Source organism: Procambarus clarkii, chromosome 79 (genome assembly GCF_040958095.1).
Source record: "Procambarus clarkii isolate CNS0578487 chromosome 79, FALCON_Pclarkii_2.0, whole genome shotgun sequence".
Classification (NCBI taxonomy): domain Eukaryota; kingdom Metazoa; phylum Arthropoda; class Malacostraca; order Decapoda; family Cambaridae; genus Procambarus; species Procambarus clarkii.
The window spans coordinates 1,545,787-1,566,695 of record NC_091228.1 but is presented as its reverse complement, the minus strand read 5'-3'; the positions used below and the strand labels follow the sequence as shown (position 1 = coordinate 1,566,695).

The following is a 20,909-nucleotide window of genomic DNA, read 5'->3' as shown; positions in this document are numbered from 1 at the left end:
AGATGATGATACATACAACGGTAGGGAATTAGCTTATTTTTTCAGAGCACAAAAGTTCGCTAATTCTGTAAGTATCATATTAAATTCAGTGGGAAAAACTTGCTTTATGTCCTATAGAGACTTGGCAAGGTATGCCTACATCCTTGGACTACCAATTTTACTTTTGAAGCATTTAACTGTTTCATTTGTTTTCGAAACTTTGTTTCATTTGTTAGTAGGATTTTCTTGCCCTTATTCTCTTACATGAGTACCGGGTACAAGATTTCCTGCGCCCTTGATTTAATTTAATCATTTAATATCTTTCACTTAACTTTAATTGTTAAAGATCACACAGGATAGGTACCAGTTGCCACGTTGTCCTGTTTCTGACATTTCACTATTTTGAGATATATACAAGAGTTGTTACATTCTTGTACAGCCACTAGTACGCGTAGCGTTTCGGGCAAGTCCTTAATCCTATGGTCCCTGGAATACGATCCCCTGCCGCGAAGAATCGTTTTTTCATCCAAGTACACATTTTACTGTTGCGTTAAACAGAGGCTACAGTTAAGGAATTGCGCCCAGTAAATCCTCCCCGGCCAGGATACGAACCCATGACATAGCGTTCGCGGAACGCCAGGCGAGTGTCTTACCACTACACCACGGAGACTGTTAAGACTGTTAGACTGTAAGACTGTTATTGAATATTCGTGTACCTTTATTTGCTAATTTCACAATGTTTCGTCTCCAAACTTTCCGTGCAAATCCAGCAGGTGAAATAGGAACTTTAAGTCGTGCCAAGAGGACTGAATTACAAACTCTTGCACATGAGTATCAACTAGAAGTTCCCTACCAAGCCAACAAAAATGACCTACACAACCTGTTGCTGGATTACTATTTAGAGCAAGGTAAGATAGACTCTGAAACTCATGAAACTTACTATATTGCAGAGAAAACTGACTTGGCAACGATGAAACTTAAACTAGAGCTGGCCAAGATTGAACGTGAGCAGCAAAGAGAAGCAGCTGCCATACGAAGGGAAGAACACGAACGCGAAGCCGCTTTGAGGAGAGACGAACAAGAACGCGAAGCTGCTTTGAGGAGAGAAGAACACGAACGTGAGGTCGCATTACTCCGTGAACGTGAACGAGTACAGCTTGAAACCAAACAACGCGAGTTGGAAATACAACGCGAACATGACAAGCAACAAGCGACTCTGGCTCTAGAGTGTCGTCAACGCGAAATCGCCTTGGAAACTTCACACTTCACTCAACGCCAGCAAGCTACTGCCAATCTTCCCGTCAGTTTTAATATATCACATGCAAGTAAGTTAATGCCATCCTTTGTAGAAGCAGAAGTTGATGTGTTTTTCACCACCTTTGAAACCCTTGCTAATCAACTCAGTTGGCCTGTCGACCAATGGGCCACACTTCTCAGAGTCCATCTTACAGGTAGAGCTGCAGTCACACTCAGTACTTTGGCGTCTGAGAATGACTACTACACTCTGAAACAAGCAGTGTTGGACGCCTACCTACTTTCCACTGAAAGTTATAGAAGGAAATTCCGTGACCACCTGAAGGCAAGTACCACTACCTTCCTCGAGTTTGCTAACACGAAACGGAGGTATTTCATGAAATGGCTGGAAGCAGCACATGTCTCTACTTTTACAGAACTCGTCAACCTGATGCTTGTTGAAGAATTCTTGAGACGTGTGCCACCTCCTGTCCGCCTCTACTTAGCAGATAAAGAAGAAACCGACTACCTGAAGTGTGCTAAGTCGGCTGACACAGCCTCATCCACCGGCTGACACCTGAACCATCCTCCAGTAAGAAGTCGTGGTACAGTTACGAGAAAGTGAGCCCCGATCAAGCTGGTTCACAACTGTACTGCAAGTATTGTAGACTCTATGGACATACCATAGACAAGTGTGGTAAGTCTCAATACAAGGGAACCACTGACCAACAAAGACCCAAACCAACTCCTCCTAAGTCCGGTAAGCCTGTGATGAATGTTGGTGTTAATGTTAATGATCTTTCTCTTTTCAGTAACCACCTGTATACTGGAACTGTCTCTGCCAACGGTTCAAATCCGGAGGGACGTTTCAAATTGAAGATCTTGAGGGACACAGCGGCTCTACAATCGATCATCTTGAAGTCGGCTGTGCCCAACATAGTCTACACCGGGGAAACAGTCTTCATCACTGACCTCACTGCTACCACTCCATACCCTCTCGCCAGAGTCCACCTGGATTGTCCCTACGTGAACAGAGAAGTCCAAGTCGCCGTCAGGGAAAAGCCTTTTCCCATGCCTGGAGTGCAACTTCTCCTAGGCAACGACTTGGCAGAAGACCTGCAACCGACCAACCTGATCGTCATGGACAAACCCCAGGTGTGTAACTCTGTGCCAATAAACCCTACTCTTGAGTATGTTCCAGCAGAGGTTCAAGAGAGTGATGAAGTTTCTCCTCCGGTTCTCGTGACCACCCGTGCACAAGCCGCACGTCCACAGCCAGCTGACTCGACTGCTACCGCTGTCCCTCAAGACCCTCAGAAACTCCCCCCGCATCTGACCAAGTTGGAGTTCCGTAAGTTGCAGAGGGAAGATCTTACTTTAACACCATTGTTTTTCCAGGCTGAGACTCAACCCGACAGTATTCCTGGGTTCTTCCTAGAGAACGACTTGCTCTACCGCAGATATAGACCCAGTAAACTGAAGGAGGAGGACGATTGGGCCAACATCGAACAACTTGTGATTCCCACCAGCCTGCGGCCCACTATTCTACACCTGGCCCATGGAGCATTCTCCCACTACGGCTTCAACAAGACTTACCATGGGATTCGTCAAGACTACTACTGGCCAGGTATGGTAAATAACGTCAAACAGTACGTAAAACAGTGTCATACATGTCAGATGGCAGGCAAACCGAACGTCTCCATTCCCAGAGCACCACTGATTCCCATACAGGTGCCTGCGGAACCTTTCCACAGACTCATAATAGACTGTGTTGGTCCTTTACCTCGGACCAGTTCAGGTAACGCCTACATCCTAACCATCCTGTGTCCTACCACCAGATTTCCCATAGCAGTTCCAGTGAAGAACATCACGGCTGCTACGGTTATCAAACATCTATTGAAGATCTTCACTCAATACGGATTTCCCAGGGAGATTCAAAGTGACTGTGGCACCAACTTCACCAGTGATCTCTTCAAAAGGACACTGGAGGAGTTCAACATCAAACAGGTATTGTCCAGCCCCTATCATCCTGCTTCACAGGGTTCTCTTGAACGTAGTCATCAGACCATCAAAGCACTCTTGAAAAAGTTTTGTAGTGAAACCTCAAAGGATTGGGATAAGCAGATTGACCTAATAATGTGTATTTTCAGAAGTCTCCCCAATGAGTCCCTAGGAGTATCTCCTTATGAGATGCTCTACGGCCGTAAGTGCCGTACTCCCCTTAAGGCTTTCAAAGACTCTCTCAGAGATGCCACCTTCAGTGAGCATCAGAATGTGCCCCAGTTTCTTCAAAACCTTCAACACATTCTAGAGAGAGTCCACCGCTTTGCCCATGATAATCTATTGAAAGCCCAGGTGAGAATGAAGACTCATTACGACCAGACCAGCAAAGTAAGAAAATTCAAGCCGGGAGACTTCGTCCTTGCCTATTTCCCTATCCCAGGTTCACCTTTACAAAACAGATTTTCAGGACCCTACTGCGTCAAAGAGTGCAGAAACAACAACACTTACGTCATAGAGACTCCAGATAGGCGGCAGAAGACCCAGCTGTGCCACGTCAACCTCTTGAAGCAATATAATGGTACTCCTCCCACTGTCTTGACTAACTATTCCACATTCACAGAACCCTACATCCACAGTGAGACCTTCCCAGCTTCTCCTCCCGAAAGCACTGACAAGGAGTCAGCGCTTTCTAATTCCGAAATCCTTAATGATCTTCCCAAATACTTTCAGGATAATCATAGTGCACCTCTCGTCAAGATCTTCAGAGAACATCAAGAGTTGTTCAGAGATGATCCCCAAGAGTGTAATGTTACCCAGCACGACATCCAACTGCTCCCCGACACCCGGCCGATTCGTCAACCCTTCTACCGAATCAGCCCGAGCAAGAAGGAAGTCATGCGTGCTGAGGTGCAATACCTCTTGGATCATGGACTGGCTACACCTTGTGAGTCCCCCTGGGCCTCACCCTGTATCTTGGTGCCCAAACCCCAAGGTAAGGTGCGGTTGTGCACTGACTATCGTAAACTGAACTCTGTCACTGTCAAGGATGCTTACCCCTTGCCAAGGATAGATGACATCCTTGATGCCATTGGTAGTGCCCAGTACTTGTCCCAAGTGGACTTGCTTAAGGGGTACTATCAAGTGTGTCTAACGGAGCGCGCTAAAGAGATATCTGCCTTCATCACTCCTTTTGGACTTTTCAGATATGAACGCCTTCCTTTCGGACTATGTAATGCCCCGGCCACCTTTCAAAGAACTGTCAACCGTGTCATCCAGGGCTTGGATAACACATACGCCTACCTGGACGATATCGTCGTAGCCTCCAACTCCTGGAGTGATCATCTGCTCCAGCTGCGACGTCTGTTCTCAAAGCTCCTGACAGCCGGCCTCACCATCAACCTGGGCAAGTCCACTTTCGCGAAAGGTAAAGTGCGTTATCTGGGTCATGTTATTGGGAGTGGCAGCATAGCTCCGTTAGACTCACACACTCAAGCCATCCAACAGTATCCACAGCCTACCACCAGGAAGCAGCTCCTGCGCTTCCTTGGTCTTGCCTCTTACTACCGTAGGTTTGTGAGGAATTTCAGTACAGTCGCCACACCTCTAATTCTATTAACCAGTCCCAAGCAACGGTATAATTGGACCATACAGCAAACCGTTGCTTTTGAACAACTCAAATTCCTCCTCTGTTCTAACCCCATTCTCGCCTCTCCAGATATCACCAAGCCTTTCGTCCTTCATGTCGACGCCAGTGGTACCGGCGTTGGTGGTGTCCTGATGCAACAACGAGGCGAGGAAATTCTACCTGTCAGCTACTACAGCTACAAACTGAAACCACACCAGAGGAACTACAGCACTATTGAAAAGGAGCTACTATCCATCGTCCTGAACCTCCAACACTTCGCTCCGTACCTACAAGGCGCCAGGTCTACCACCATCTTCTCAGACCACAACCCTCTCCGCTTCCTACATCAAGCCCAATTCACCAACCAGCGTCTTCTACGATGGGCTCTGTATTTACAAGACTTCAACCTGGAGATCCGCTATATCAAGGGTTCTGACAACACCATAGCCGATGCCCTCTCCAGAGTTTATGAAGTAGAAGCGACTCCATCCATTACTCCACCACATAACGACGTACTTCTTCCAGAACCGCAGGCTTCGGGGGAGAGTTGTGACAATAATCTCCTTCAAGAGATTGAGCCTGCTCTTCCCTCCACAAACCCGTCGTTGAAATTATATAAAACGACTATGGAAGACATGTCCAACAATGACAACAACACCAGCAAGGCTTGCCAGGGTGAGCAAAACGTATGCAGCCAGCCACCTGTTCGGACCCAAACCACCAAACTACATGTTGATCGCTGCCGGCTCCGCTGATTGGTCGCCGGTCTGGCTGCACCTGCACTCGCCCCCCCATACTACTTGATGTCTGGGGTCGCCCCAACCTCGGACTTCAGAATGTTCAGTGCTCTCGTTGTCACCACTCCTCCCGGCTAGACGCTAGCGTGTACTGAGAGAAGTGGTGGCTTTAAGCCAATATTCCAGCACCTCCCATTTTTACTTTGTGTTGCACTTCTTGTTATTTTGCCTTAACGTAACTTTTCATTGTGTCATCTAATTATTCTTATTATTTTGATTGATTTTATTATAAGAATTTGTTTGTCCATTTTTTCATGTTTTGATTTATTTAACGTAATTAAAATTTCATTGTTAAAATTTACTTGTGTTTTGTGTGTCTTCTCCTTACCTTACCACAGACGAAGTTCCAGTTTTCTATTTTTTTTTATAACTATGTGACGAGGCCATACCCCTAGCCTTAAACAGCCGAACACCAACGCGTTACCGTCACAATATATATATATATATATAAAACAAATCCACAAGGGCCGTGACGAGGATTCGAACCTGCGTCTGGGAACATCCCAGACACTGCCTTAATCGACTGAGCTACGACAGGGTTAAAAGGGTTGAAACCGAAGTTCTACTGAATCCTCGTCACGGCCCTTGTGAATTTGTTCATTTGATGCATCACGTTAGTGTGATCTCTGTGTGTGATATATATATATATATATATATATATATATATATATATATATATATATATATATATATATATATATATATATATATTGCAGTAACTTTATTGCCCATATATAAGTGATAAGGCCCTCATCTGGTCCTCACTCATCAATACAACCTAAATAGACAAAGGGAATAGAGTTTGAAATCTGTCAATATATCGGCCGCCCAAAAAATAAAAGTCGCAACTTCTGCCACCTGTGGCTGATTAACACGTTGACTAATTTCGTTCCAACTTCACATGCTTAGTGCCGGATATGCATTCTCCAAGATGTAAAAGTCACAACAAAATCCACATATAAACAATGAAAAAAAGGGGGGGATCAGCATTTTTTGTACAAAGGCACATAAGAAATATTGCCATTGGGCAATGTACAGTATTTATATGATATATAATAAAATACAGCATCATAACATACTATCTCATTATAATAATAATAATTTATTTAGGAACAGTACATACAGAGTTGCAGCATTACAGTACAAACATTCTGTCAGATTTAAAGATAGAGGTAGTACATACAATACCTAAAGCCACTAGTACGCATAGCATTTCGGGCAAGGAGAGGTGGGGAAAAAAACACTTAAGACTAAAACTTAATATTAATTGATCTTAACTAATTATTATGTGTGAAATCTGGCCCTCCAGGTGGCACCAGCTGCATATACATTTTGTAGACCCTCCTTACTACTACTACTTGTCTTCTTTGTGCATTGACAGCTGTTTGCATCTCTTTATCCCTGATTGCCAGTAAATAGGTGTTATCATTATTATCAGTACCGATTGCCGCCTGTTGCGCATTCATTTATTTAAAAAAAAATAATAAAAAATCTATTTCTTAACATATTGGGGTAAAATTTTCATAACGATGATGCCAAATAACAGGAGATTTGTTTAAAATTTTTCACTATATTTCATATTTGGAAAAAGACTCCTCCGTCACTGGGCCCCTGAACTGTTAACAGTATCTGGGTGACTACTAAAGACGTCTCAGAGGATAAATAAACATCATTACTTGAGTACATTAGTGTATTATGCGAACAATCCTAGCTACAGTGAGTGGTCTGCAAACTTGTATGGTTTCCCATAGTCTGGAACTATAGAAATCGCTTATGATTAACGAGGGTCTACTCCCCTAGATGAACTACTGACCCTTTTCTGGATGCAACCAACAACAGTTACATAACAACTGGGTGTCTATTTACTGCTAGGTGAAAAGAGGTATGAGGTGCAAGGAAATGTTGCCAAGTGATTCTGTCCTACTGGTGGAATTAAATCTGGGATCTTTCGGCTGTAGAGAAAATTGTCAAATGGGTCATAATTAAAGACCAAGTATTATCCTTATACTGTCTATGAATAATATCTGGTAAAAATAAGCAATAAAGTCTATTATTCACACACATCAAATTATAGGAAAGAAACTACCAGTCAAATCAATAATTGCTGCTTCTAATTCAAGCCACACTTAGGCCTATATGATCATACATAATAAAAAGGCAATACTGTATTTAAAAATAGGCCATAATATTAAAATGAAATTAACCTAATTTAATAAGAAAGCACCCTCAAAATATGTTTATAAATACAGTAATTTAATAAGTAATAGAAAATTAGGCATAGCTTAGGCCAACCACCATGAATGGAATACTCTCAGGTTAATACAAATTCTGGTCAGGCGGATATAAATGCAAAAATCTGGAAAACAGAAATACAGTACACTCATACAAACATTTTATTATTCGGGCTAATAAAATACTAGTCAGGCATTTATAACTGATGAGGTTGGGTTAATATAAATTTCTCTGCAAGACATAATAGCCTAAAATGCTAAAATTTTTCTGAAATAAATGCTAGTTAGGCAAATATAAATTTAGGATGTACTGTATTTACATTTATAGTCATATGTTAACACAGAAGACATTTTAATAATACTTCTAATGAATAATAGTAAAAATTCAATGAGTAAACAAAAAAAATAAAAAATTAATAATTGAGCAAGCATACTGATGAGTTTCTAATTTCTGGATGAAAACTATTTTTTTTTATTCCTATTTATAAAATGTATTCACTCTGAACACAGAATATATATCAAATAGTTTGTTTACTCCAAGTTTAAATGTTTAATATAATGCTTTAAAAAAATATCCTTAACCACAATTAAGGACATTCAATTTGCCTTCATCTGAGCAAGATCGAAAGTGAGGAGGAAAGCAGTTGTTGTTGTTTTAGATTCAGCTACTCGGAGTAGCTGTAGCTCCATTTTCATGTTTACCAATGAACTCTTGTTTTTCCTCTATTTTCATCCTCACATGTGTTTTCTTGGACTGAATCCTACCACTGGCTTGCTTGGGACCCATGGGGATATATTTATATATATATATATATATATATATATGATAATAACTTTTATGTTCAAATACCAAAAAAAAACAGAAAAAACACTGAAATTCTTTACAAAGAATTCAAGTGCGATTGTCATTAGGCAGGAGGCACTGGTAAACTGAGGTGCAGTTGCTGTGCCACCATGTGCTAGGTCAGTCATACACGTATCAACAAACTACGTTACCTGAAGCAAAGTTCGTAGCCCAAAAAGTTCGTAAAGAGGGGCATTCGTAAGCCGAGGTGTCACTGTGTGTGTGTGTGTGTGTGTGTGTACGTAATTACCTAAGTGTAGTTACAGGACGAGCTACGCCCCTGGTGTCCCATCTTCCTAACACTCTTTGTCATATGACGCTTTGAAACTTTTGACGGTCTTGGCCTTCACCACCTTCTCACCTAACTTGTTCCAACCGTCTACAACTGTTTGCGAAAGTGAATTTTCTTATATTTCTTCGGCATCTGTGTTTAGCTAGTGTGTGTGTGTGTGTGTAATTACCTAAGTGTAATTACCTAAGTGTAGTTACAGGATGAGAGCTACGCTCGTGGTGTCCCGTCTTCCCAGCACTCTTTGTCATATAACGCTTTGAAACTACTGACGGTCTTGGCCTCCACCACCTTCTCACTTAACTTGTTCCAACCGTCTACCACTCTATTTGCGAAGGTGAATTTTCTTATATTTCTTCGGCATCTGTGTTTAGCTAGTTTAAATCTATGACCTCTTGTTCTTGAAGTTCCAGGTCTCAGGAAGTCTTCCCTGTCGATTTTATCAATTCCTGTTACTATTTTGTACGTAGTGATCATATCACCTCTTTTTCTTCTGTCTTCTAGTTTTGGCATATTTAATGCTTCCAACCTCTCCTCGTAGCTCTTGCCCTTCAGTTCTGGGAGCCACTTAGTAGCATGTCTTTGCACCTTTTCCAGTTTGTTGATGTGCTTCTTAAGATATGGGCACCACACAACAGCTGCATATTCTAGCTTTGGCCTAACAAAAGTCATGAACAATTACTTTAGTATATCGCCATCCATGTATTTAAATGCAATTCTGAAGTTAGAAAGCATAGCATAGGCTCCTTGCACAATATTCTTTATGTGGTCCTCAGGTGATAGTTTTCTATCTAGAACCACTCCTAGATCTCTTTCTTTATCAGAATTCTTTAAAGATTTATCACGTAATATATAGGTTGTATGGGGTCTATGTTCTCCTATTCCACATTCCATAACATGACATTTATTTACATTAAATTCCATTTGCCAAGTGGTGCTCCATATACTTATTTTGTCCAGGTCTTCTTGAAGGGCATGACAGTCATCTAAATTTCTTATCCTTCCTATTATCTTAGCATCATCAGCAAACATGTTCATATAATTCTGTATACCAACTGGTAGATCATTTATGTAGACAATAAACATCACTTGTGCAAGAACTGAACCCTGTGGTACTCCACTTGTGACATTTCTCCATTCCGATACATTGCCTCTGATTACTGCCCTCATTTTTCTATCAGTCAGAAAATTTATCATCCATGTTAGAAGCTTACCTGTCACCCCTCCAATATTTTCCAGTTTCCAGAACAACCTCTTATGTGGAACTCTGTCGAAAGCCTTTTTTAGGTCGTGTGTGTGTGTGTGTGTGTGTGTGTGTGTGTATATATATATATATATATATATATATATATTGTGACGATAATCTCCTTCAAGAGATTGAGCCTGCTCTTCCCTCCAAAAATACGTCGCAACAAATATATAAAACTACTATGGAAGAAATGTCCAACAACGACAACAACATCTCCAAGGTTTGCCAGAGCGCAAAACGTATGCAGCCAGGGACACCTGCTCAGCCTCAAACCGCCAAACTACCTGTCTTGTTGCCGGCTACTCGCTGATTGGCCGCCGGTCTGGCTGCAACTGCACTCCACCCACCATACTACTCAATGTCTGGGGCCGCCACGACCTCAGTCCTTAGAATATTCAGTGCTTTCATACGGTTAACACTTCTTCCTGGTAGACTGAGCTTTGGCTTAAGTGTACTAAGAGAGGTGATAGCTTAAAGCCAATATTCCCGCACCTCTCATTTTATTGTATATTGCACAGCTTGTTATTGCTCACTTGTCTTAACGTAACTTTTCATTTTGTCATTTACTTATTCTTATTATTTTGATTGATTGATTTTATTATACGAATTTGTATGTCCATTTTATTCATGTTTTGTTTATCTAACGTAATTAAAATTCCATTGTTAAAATTTACTTGTGTTTTGTGTGACTTCTCCTTACCTTACCACAGACGAAGTTCCAGATTTTCTATTTTTTTTATTCTATGTGACGAGGCCATACCCCTAGCTTTGAACAGCCGAACACCAACGCGTTACCGTCACAATATATATATATATATATATATATATATATATATATATATATATATATATATATATATATATATATGCGAACAAGGCTGAATGGTCCCCAAGACTATATGCAACTGAAAACTAACACCCCAGAAGTGACTCGAACCCATACTACCAGGAGCCACGCAACTGGTACGTACAGGACGCCTTAATCCACTTGATCATCACGACCGGACAAAAACTGATGGTAGCCGACATACCATACATACCAGTTGCATTGCTCCTGGCAGTATGGGATCGAGTCACTTCTGGGGTGTGAGTTTTCAGTTTATATATATATATATATTATTAAATATGACCGAAAAAGTAAGGTTAATAATTCTAACACGAATTTTCTCGATCTTTCTTATGTTTCTTTTCACTGTTGATGGTAATTGAAAAATCAATTCTCCAAAATTCATTTTTATTTCTAGTCTGACTAGACTAGAAGTAGAACAGAAGTAGAATATAGTTGTGACAACTATATTCTACCCACCTCAAGACTCCGCTCCAATATAGAAGCATCAAGAAATATGGACCAATAGGCTTTCTACAAACACTTCTATTCAATACCCATTGTTTCTGTTCTGTCTTGTGTTGATACTTTTAATACCCTATTAATATCCCCTCTTGTTCTGTCTTGTGTTAATGCCACATCACCCCTCCCACCTCACTCAAATGTAGATACAAAATCAGAGATACGTAAGTTCTAATCAGTTGTGTATTTGTGAAGTCTTTGAAAATGTAATAAGTTTTACGAAACGCGCCCGTGTCGCGTCAGACTAGAAATAAAAATGAATTTTGGAGAAGTGATTTTTGATTTACCTCCAACAGTGAAGCGTAATGTACGAAAGATTGAGAAAATTTGTGTTAGAATTATTAATCTTACTTTTTCGGTCATATTTAATAATATATGTCTACAGGAAAGACTGCTACCAAAATATACTAATATATATATATATATATATATGTCGTACCTAGTAGCCAGAACGCACTTCTTGGCCTACTATGCAGCGGCCCAATTTGCCTAATAGGCCGAGTGATTTTCTTTATTTTTGATAAATTGTTTCCAATTAGTTTATTTGAATTATTATTATTATATTGTATTAAGACCATAATTTATGGTCTTAATTTAATTTAGTTTAGGTTAGATTAAGATAGATTAGGTTAGGTTCGGTCAAATATCTACGTTAGGTTTAACTCAAATTAAAAGTACTTAACTCATACATAAATGAAATGGATAGCTTTATAATTTCATAAAAAAAATTGAAAAATATATAATTTCAGAAAAACTTGGTTTATTAGGCACTTTCCTATTAATAATATCTTTCAGGACACTTTTCTCCATTTTATGAACCATCAAAAAGAAGTTCCTGTAAAACAGTCTAATAGGGGGTACAAGTGTTGTGTTAGTTGACTCTTCAGAGGTTGCATGGCATTTCACCTTTTTTTTTATGACGTTTTCAACATAACCGTTAGAGAAGCCATTGTTGACTAGGATCTGCCTTACCCTACAGAGTTCTTCATCGATTTACTTCCATCCTGAGCTGTGACTGAGAGCCCGGTCGACGTAAGTGTTGACAACACTCCTCTTGTACCTGTCTGGGCAGTCACTATTGGCATTGAGGCCCATTCCTATGTTTGTTTCCTTAGTGTAGACTGCAGTGTGGAAGAATCCATTTCTTTTCATGACTGTTACATCTAGAAAGGGCAGCTTCCCATATTCTTCGTCTCATAAGTGAAACTTAACACCGAATTCTGCTCGAATGCCTCCTTCAGCTGCTGCAGATGTCTGACATTAAGTACCTGCATAAAAATGTCGTCAATATACCTGCAATATATAGCGGGTTTCAAGTCCATGTCAACTAAGACCCTCTGCTCTATGGTACCCATGTGGAAGTTCGGAACCCAAGGCAACCCCATCTACTTGCTTATACATGTGCCCATCTGGACTCAAGAAGGATGCCTCTTTAGTGCAGGCTTGGAGTAGCTTTCTTAGTATGCTTTCTGGTATGTCAAGAGGAGTACAAGCCGGATCACGATAGCAAGTCAACAAATTCCTTTGGAGACTTCAGGCTAAAAGCACAAGGTACATAAGGAGTCAGCAGGCAGTTGAGTCACTTAGCCAGTTTGTATGTGGGTGTGGATATCTGACTGATGACTGGCCGAAGTGGGTTTCCAGGCTTGTGGATCTTGACATTCCTACACACATAACAAGATTTGTATTCCTCAATAATCTTTGGCAGGTGGAGTCCAGATTTCTTGGCGTTCACAGTTTCGATCAATCTGTTTACCTTCGTTTTCAATTCGACTGTAGTATCCTTTGTTACCCCTTGGAATTTAGTTTGGTCGGAGAGTATGAGGTTCATTTTTGCCAGATATTCATCTTTTTTAAGAATATTGTATATTGGCGACTTCTCACCTCTCCTGACGTCTATCTCCTTATTCTCACAAAAGCTGCCGCTTTGTGCTCTGGGGACAGTATGGTGCTTCTGTAGTTACCTCGAATCTTTCCTCCTTCTGCAATAAGCTCCGCTTGCAAGGTGTCTTTAGTGGTAACCTTTTGCGTCTCGCAGCAGCTAAGAGCCTTCGTGATAAGGAGATAGTCATCAGGAGAGGTGACAAGTCGCCAATATACGTTATGAGAGAGAGAGAGAGAGAGAGAGAGAGAGAGAGAGAGAGAGAGAGAGAGAGAGAGAGAGAGAGAGAGAGAGAGAGAGCGAGAACATTAGCTTAAGAGAAAAGCTAAGTACTACCTAATAAACTCCATGTAACCTACCTTACCCCTAAATGTCAACCCATGTCCTGCTATTTTCAATTAATACTGTTTGTTAAACTTGTATAATTGCTGTTTTTGTGGAACGGCTGTTTTTGTTTCTAAGGCAGGATCATTAGATCCTGTCTCTGCGTTGGCTCGGGGTCTTGAAGTAGGTAGGATGTAATTATGTGTTAACTGGTTGTTGATTGCTAGTCTTGACGTTTATATGTGTAGCGCCTCACTTATGTCCAGCCTTTTGCTGTCGACATACCTGTCAATAATTTCAGTGTTGCTTGTTAAGGTGTCTCTAGTGATGGTCTGGTTGTATGAGGAGATTATATGCTGCTTGATGAAGCCTTGTTGCTTGTGCATTGTTAATCGCCTAGAGATGTTGTGATCTTGCCTATATACTGAGATCTTTAGGGCTGACAATCCCCAAGTGGGCATGTGAAGGCATAGGTCTCTCTTAAGGCATTCTATTTGGTATCTGGAGAGTTCTTCATAAATAGGTTAGTGGTCTTCATGTTTTTGTAATACTGTATATTGTTGATTGTATTTTCTGATTGGTGTCTGTGGGGAATAATGTTCCTATCAATAGTGTCTTTCCAGGACTCTTTCCTTCATTTTGTAAGTCATGGAAAAGAAGTTCCTGTAAAACAGTCAGATAGGGGTATGAATGTTGTATTTGTTGCTTCTTCCTGGGTTGCATGGCATGACACCTTCCTTTTAATGGAGCCTTCAACATAACCTTTCAAGAAGCCATTATTGACTAGGATCTGCCTTACTCTACATAGTTCCTTGTTGACGCTTCCAACCAGAGCTGTGCATGAAAGCTCGGTTGACAACACTCCGCTTGTACCAGTCCGGGCAGTTACTGTTAGCATTCAGGCACATTTCTATGTTCGTTTCCTTAGTGTAGACTGCAGTATGAAAACCTCCATTCCTTTCCACAGCTGCTACGTCTAGAAAGGGCAGCTTCCCATCACTATAAATCTCGTAATTGAAACTTAACACCGAACTCTGCTCAAATGCCTCCTTCAACGGCTGCAAACGCCCATTATCAGGTATCTGCATAAATATGTCGTCAACGTACCTGCAGCATATGACAGGTTTGGCATACCTGCAGTATATGGCATAGTAGAAATTGGTACTATTAAGTTTATAAAGTCCTAAAAATGAAACTTAAATAAACAAACTTAAATATTCCTAGGCCTAGTATAGCACACATAAGTACAGTATTATATTAGGCCTCAGACAGCATGTATTAGGTCTAGGAAGGTTAGGTTAGGTTAACTTGTCTTTGCAACATAAATAGAAAATCTTTTTACAGTTTGTCCAAATTCAATAGTACCGATTTCCACTTTCTAATTAGGTTGTACGTTGATATATGTACTGTGGTCCTCATTATTACTATAAGTACTATCAAAACAGGAAGATGGGCTGACATATTTCTTAATGGGACCTAAATGGAGATCATTAATAAATAAAATATAATAAATATGCTAATAATATGTTCTAAATTTTGTTTTATCTTGGAAAAACACAAAATATTTGATTACATTATGAACAATTTGAAGTATTTTTACCATCGCAATTTTTCTTGTGCTTCTGTGGATTATGAGGTGCATGTAATTTTTACTAAAGAACAGATGATTAACATGTTAATCAAGCACATTAACAATGTGCTTTAATATACTTACTAATCTCTCTCATCTCATTTTTTTTCTGTATTGCAATGTATTTCTTATCACTTTATTAATTCTGCTAGAATTTACCTACTTAAAATTATCTGTTAGATTAAGGACCTGCCCAAAACGCTACACGTACTAGTGGCTTTACAAGATTGTAAATACTATGCTATGTATTCTCACAAACCCAATGTACCTTCTTGTATATAAATAAATAAATAAATAAATAAATAAATAAATGTAATATATAAATATATAAGGAATTGTACCATGTATTACAGAGCTGTGCCTTTGTGACGAAGCAAATTGTTCACATAAAACTATGGAAAAAACAAAAATACCTTTTAAAGATGTCCAACTGAGATGGTCAATTCATGGTATTTTTAAAATGTAGCTCTCAATTTCCAAAAAGTATACTGAATTGGTTGGTAGTTATGTCCTGATTTGCATATCAAAATATACTGTACTAAAATTAATGGAACTGAAAATGAAGCCAACAAAATTAATTATAAACATCATTTGGGAGCCAAATAAAATTAAGACTTTTTTCCAAAAAGCAGGACACAAGGCTCATTGAGGTTTGTCACCAGGATGTGTTAATATGTGTAGTATTATACTATTGCGTTGCCTAAATCTTTTCCCACACTCAGTACACTCAAAAGGTTTATCATCTGTATGCACTACCCTATGCCTCTTCATATTTGCAAGCTCATTGAATCTTTTTCCACACTCGGGACACATGTGAGGTTTATCATCTGTATGAACCATTCTGTGCCTCATCATATTTCTAAGACGACTGAACTTTTTCCCACACTCTGGACACTCGTGCAATTTAGCACCCATATGCACTATCATGTGCTTTGTCACAGATTCAAGTTGACTGAATTTTCTCCCACACTCTGGGCACTCATGAGATTTATCACCAATATGCACCATCATGTGAGCCTTCATACTTTCAAGACGACCAAAGTGTTTCCCACACTCTGGACACGGGTGCAGTTTAATGCCTGTATGCAACATCATATGCCTCCTTATTGATCCAACTTGTCTGAATCTTTTCCCGCACTCTGGACACTTATGAGGCTTATCGTCCGTATGCACTATCCTATGAGCCTTCATATATTTAAGTTGGCTGAATCTTTTCCCACACTCTAGACACACATGAGGTTTATCATCTGTATGCACCATCATGTGAGACTTCATACTTTCAAGACGATTGAAGTTTTTTCCACATTCTCGACACTCGTGCAGCTTAATGCCTGTATGCACCATCAAGTGTCTAGATACAGAGCCAAGGTGGCTGAATCTTTTCCCACACTCTGGACACTCATGAGATTTATTTCCTGTATGCACCAACATGTGAGTCTTCATAGATCCAAGACGACTGAACCTTTTCCCACAGTCTGGACATTCGTGAGATTTATCACCAGTATGCACCAGCATGTGAGTCTTCATAGATCCAAGATGACGGAAACTTTTTCCACATTCTGGACATTCATGAGGTTTATCACCCGTATGCAGCAACATGTGAGTCTTCACAGATCCAAGACGGCTGAAAGATTTCCCACACACTGGACACTGGTGAGGTTTCGACATCTTTATGATTGGTAGTTTCTGTTTTATGTTATCTACTACTGATGACTGTAGGATGTATTCCGGTACATGTGACTGGAAATTTTAGTGATGGTTGTTGTTGTGGTAACATGTCACTTAGGGATCTACGTACACTTTTACGTTTTTTATGGACAATGTTTGGGCAGACTATAATATATGATATATATATTTTTAAATCAAATCAAATATTTATTCAGGTAAAGCAGTTGCTTAATTTAGAACCTGTACTTGAGGTCGATCTCGAACCCATTGTTGATGTGATGACTTATATTGAATTTTGTAACTAGCTCATCAAGATTGTAACTTGCTTAGCTAAATGAATTGTGGGGTTCAGTCCCTGAGCCCATTATGTGCCTCTGTAACCCTTTCCACTACCGCCCACAAGATGGGTATGGGGTGCATAATAAATGAACTAAACTAACTAAACTAACTATTCAGGTAAAGTACATACATACAAGGTGAGATACAAAACATTGATGGATTTATAGATAGAGCTAGTACATACAATGCCTAAAGCCATTATTACGCAAAGCGTTTCGGGCAGGAAAAACACTAAGACTGAAACCTAATACTAATTGAGATTAGTATAAATTGTGTTGAGAAAATAAAAAAATAGAAAAGTTGGGAACATGGCAGAAAAAATAGCAAATATACAATTTGGTCGACAAACATCATTGTTTAAAATAGTAAACATGGGTTGACATTTTAGGGGTGAGGTAGTTTACATGGAGTTAATTAGGTAGTACTTAGTTTTTATCTTAAATTGATTGGGTGAGGTACAGTCTTTAACATAATTGGGAAGGTCATTCCACATTCTGGGTCCCTTGATTTGTAAAGCATTTCTAGTTTGATTAAGTCGTACTCTTGGAATATCAAATAGGTATTTGTTTCTGGTGTGGTGCTCATGGGATCTGTTACAACCTTCTAGGAATCTTTAAGGTCAGGATTGACATTGACATTGCACTCAAGAATTTACAGCAACAACAACAGCTAGTGTTCAGACGTCTAGACAGTGGTCTACTCCCCCCCTAATCTCCAGCACCAGTGACCCCCAGCACACCTGGTGGTGGCAAGCTCTTGCCACCAGCCGGGAACAAGCACTCTGCTAGTTTGTCTGAGCCCGCTCCCAGTTATCGTCACACCAGCGCCACCTACATTGGTCAAGTTCCATATAAATAGAAGCCGGCCACCACCACCGGCAGTGATGGCTCAAAAGGGCCACCACTTACGGGCTATTCATGCCCGTGCCACCTTTTGGATGGCTTAATCGTCATCTTGGACACATTCATGGGAGACATCTCCCGTCACGCAGAGTGCACTTGCACCTCCACAGATCTCCAGTATCAGCTCTTGATACTGGTGATGGCTCAAAAGGGCCACCACTTACGGGCTATTCATGCCCGTGCCACCTTTTGGGTGGCTTCATCTTCATTTTAACACATTCACACGGGAGACATCTCCCGTCACGCAGGGTGCAGTCGCACCTCCACAGATCTGTAGTATCATCTATTGATACTGGTGATGGCTCAAAAGGGCCACCTCTTAGGGGCTATTCATGCCCGAGCCACCTTTTGGGTGGCTTCATCTTCATCTTCTGTTTAAAACACGGGAGACATCTCCCGTCACGCTGGGTGAAGTCGCACCTCCACAGATCTCCAGTATCATCTATTGATACTGGTGATGGCTCAAAAGGGCCACCACTTACCATTTCATGCCCGTGCCACCTTTTGAGTGGCTTCATCTTCATCTTAACACATTCACAAGGGAGACATCTCCCATCATGCAGGGTGCATTCGCACCTCCACAGATCTCCAGTATCAGCTCTTGATACTGGGAATGGCTTAAAACCACTTACGGGCTATTCATGCCCGTGCCACCTTTTGGGTGGCTTAATCTTCATCAATCATCAATCAATCAATCACCACCGGCAGACGGGAGACATCTCCCGTCACGCAGGGTGCAGTCGCACCTCCACAGATCTCCAGTATCATCTATTGACATAAGAACATAAGAACATAAGAACAAAGGTAACTGCAGAAGGCCTATTGGCCCATACGAGGCAGCTCCTATTCTATAACCACTCAATCCCACTCATATACTTGTCCAACCCGCGCTTGAAACAATCGAGGGACCCCACCTCCACAATGTTACGCGGCAATTGGTTCCACAAATCAACAACCCTGTTACTGAACCAGTATTTACCCAAGTCTTTCCTAAATCTAAACTTATCCAATTTATATCCATTGTTTCGTGTTCTGTCCTGTGTTGATACTTTTAATACCCTATTAATATCCCCCCGGTTATGTCCATTCATCCACTTGTAAACCTCTATCATGTCACCCCTAACTCTTCGCCTTTCCAGTGAATGCAACTTAAGCTTTGTTAATCTTTCTTCATATGAAAGATTTCTAATTTGGGGAATTAACTTAGTCATCCTACGCTGGACACGTTCAAGTGAATTTATATCCATTCTATAATATGGCGACCAAAACTGAACTGCATAATCTAAATGGGGCCTAACTAGAGCAAGATATAGCTTGAGAACCACACCAGGTGTCTTGTTACTAACGCTGCGATTAATAAATCCAAGTGTCCGATTTGCCTTATTACGAACATTTATGCATTGATCCTTTTGTTTTAAATTCTTACTAATCATAACTCCCAGATCCCTTTCGCAATCCGACTTCGCAATCACAACACCATCTAGCTCGTATCTTGTAACTCTATCATCATTACCTAACCTCAGAACTTTACATTTATCAGCATTAAACTGCATCTGCCAATCCTTTGACCATTTCAAAACCCTATCTAGATCAACTTGAAGTGATAGTGAGTCCTCCTCCGAATTAATTTCCCTACCGATTTTCGTATCATCGGCAAATTTGCAAATGTTGCTACTCAAACCTGAATCTAAATCATTTATATATATTATAAACAACAGAGGTCCCAGGACAGAGCCTTGAGGCACTCCACTTACAACATTTTCCCACTCTGACTTGATTCCATTTATACTAACTCTCTGTTTCCTTTGGTATAGCCATGCCCTAATCCAGCTTAATATAGCACCCCCAATACCATGAGACTCTATTTTTTTAATCAGTCTTTCATGTGGCACTGTATCAAAAGCTTTGCTAAAGTCAAGGTATACAACATCGCAATCCTTACCACTATCAACTGCCTCAACAATGCTAGAATAAAAAGATAACAAATTTGTTAAACATGAACGGCCATTTATAAAACCATGTTGCGACTCAATTATTAATTTATGTTTTTCAAGATGAAGACGAATTTTATTTGCTATTATAGATTCGTCTTCATCTTGAAAAACAAATTAATAATTGAGTCGCAACATGGTTTTATAAATGGCCGTTCATGTTTAACAAATTTGTTATCTTTTTATTCTAGCATTGTTGAGGCAGTTGATAGTGGTAAGGATTGCGATGTTGTGTACCTTGACTTTAGCAAAGCTTTTGATACAGTGCCACATGAAAGACTGATTAAAAAGTTAGTCTCGATCATGGTATTGGGGGGTGGTATATTAAACTGGATTAGGGCATGGCTATACAAAAGGAAACAGAGAGTTAGTATAAATGGAGTCAAGTCAGAGTGGGAAAATGTTGTAAGTGGGGTGCCTCAGGGCTCTGTCCTGGGACCTCTGTTGTTTATAATATATATAAATGATTTAGATTCAGGTTTGAGTAGCAACATTTGCAAATTTGCCGATGATACGAAAATTGGTAGGGAAATTAATTCGGAGGAGGACTCACTATCACTTCAAGTTGATCTAGA

General features: G+C 40.3%; 1 protein-coding gene across 1 annotated transcript; it reads right to left on the bottom strand.

Annotated features, from left to right (window-relative positions):
* Positions 1 to 7,313: 7,313 nt before the first annotated feature.
* LOC123764608 (zinc finger protein 16-like) lies at positions 7,314 to 17,159 on the bottom strand. The gene has a single exon (XM_069314429.1). It carries the CDS (start codon positions 17,100 to 17,102, stop codon positions 16,077 to 16,079), a length of 1,026 nt encoding a protein of 341 aa, XP_069170530.1. The 5' UTR covers positions 17,103 to 17,159; the 3' UTR covers positions 7,314 to 16,076.
* Between the last annotated feature and the right edge of the window lie 3,750 nt (positions 17,160 to 20,909).

What these genes read in the sequence shown, in the direction of transcription:
- LOC123764608 (XM_069314429.1), bottom strand. Translation starts at nt 17,102, where the DNA reads ATGTCGAAACCTCACCAGTGTCCAGTGTGTGGGAAATCTTTCAGCCGT.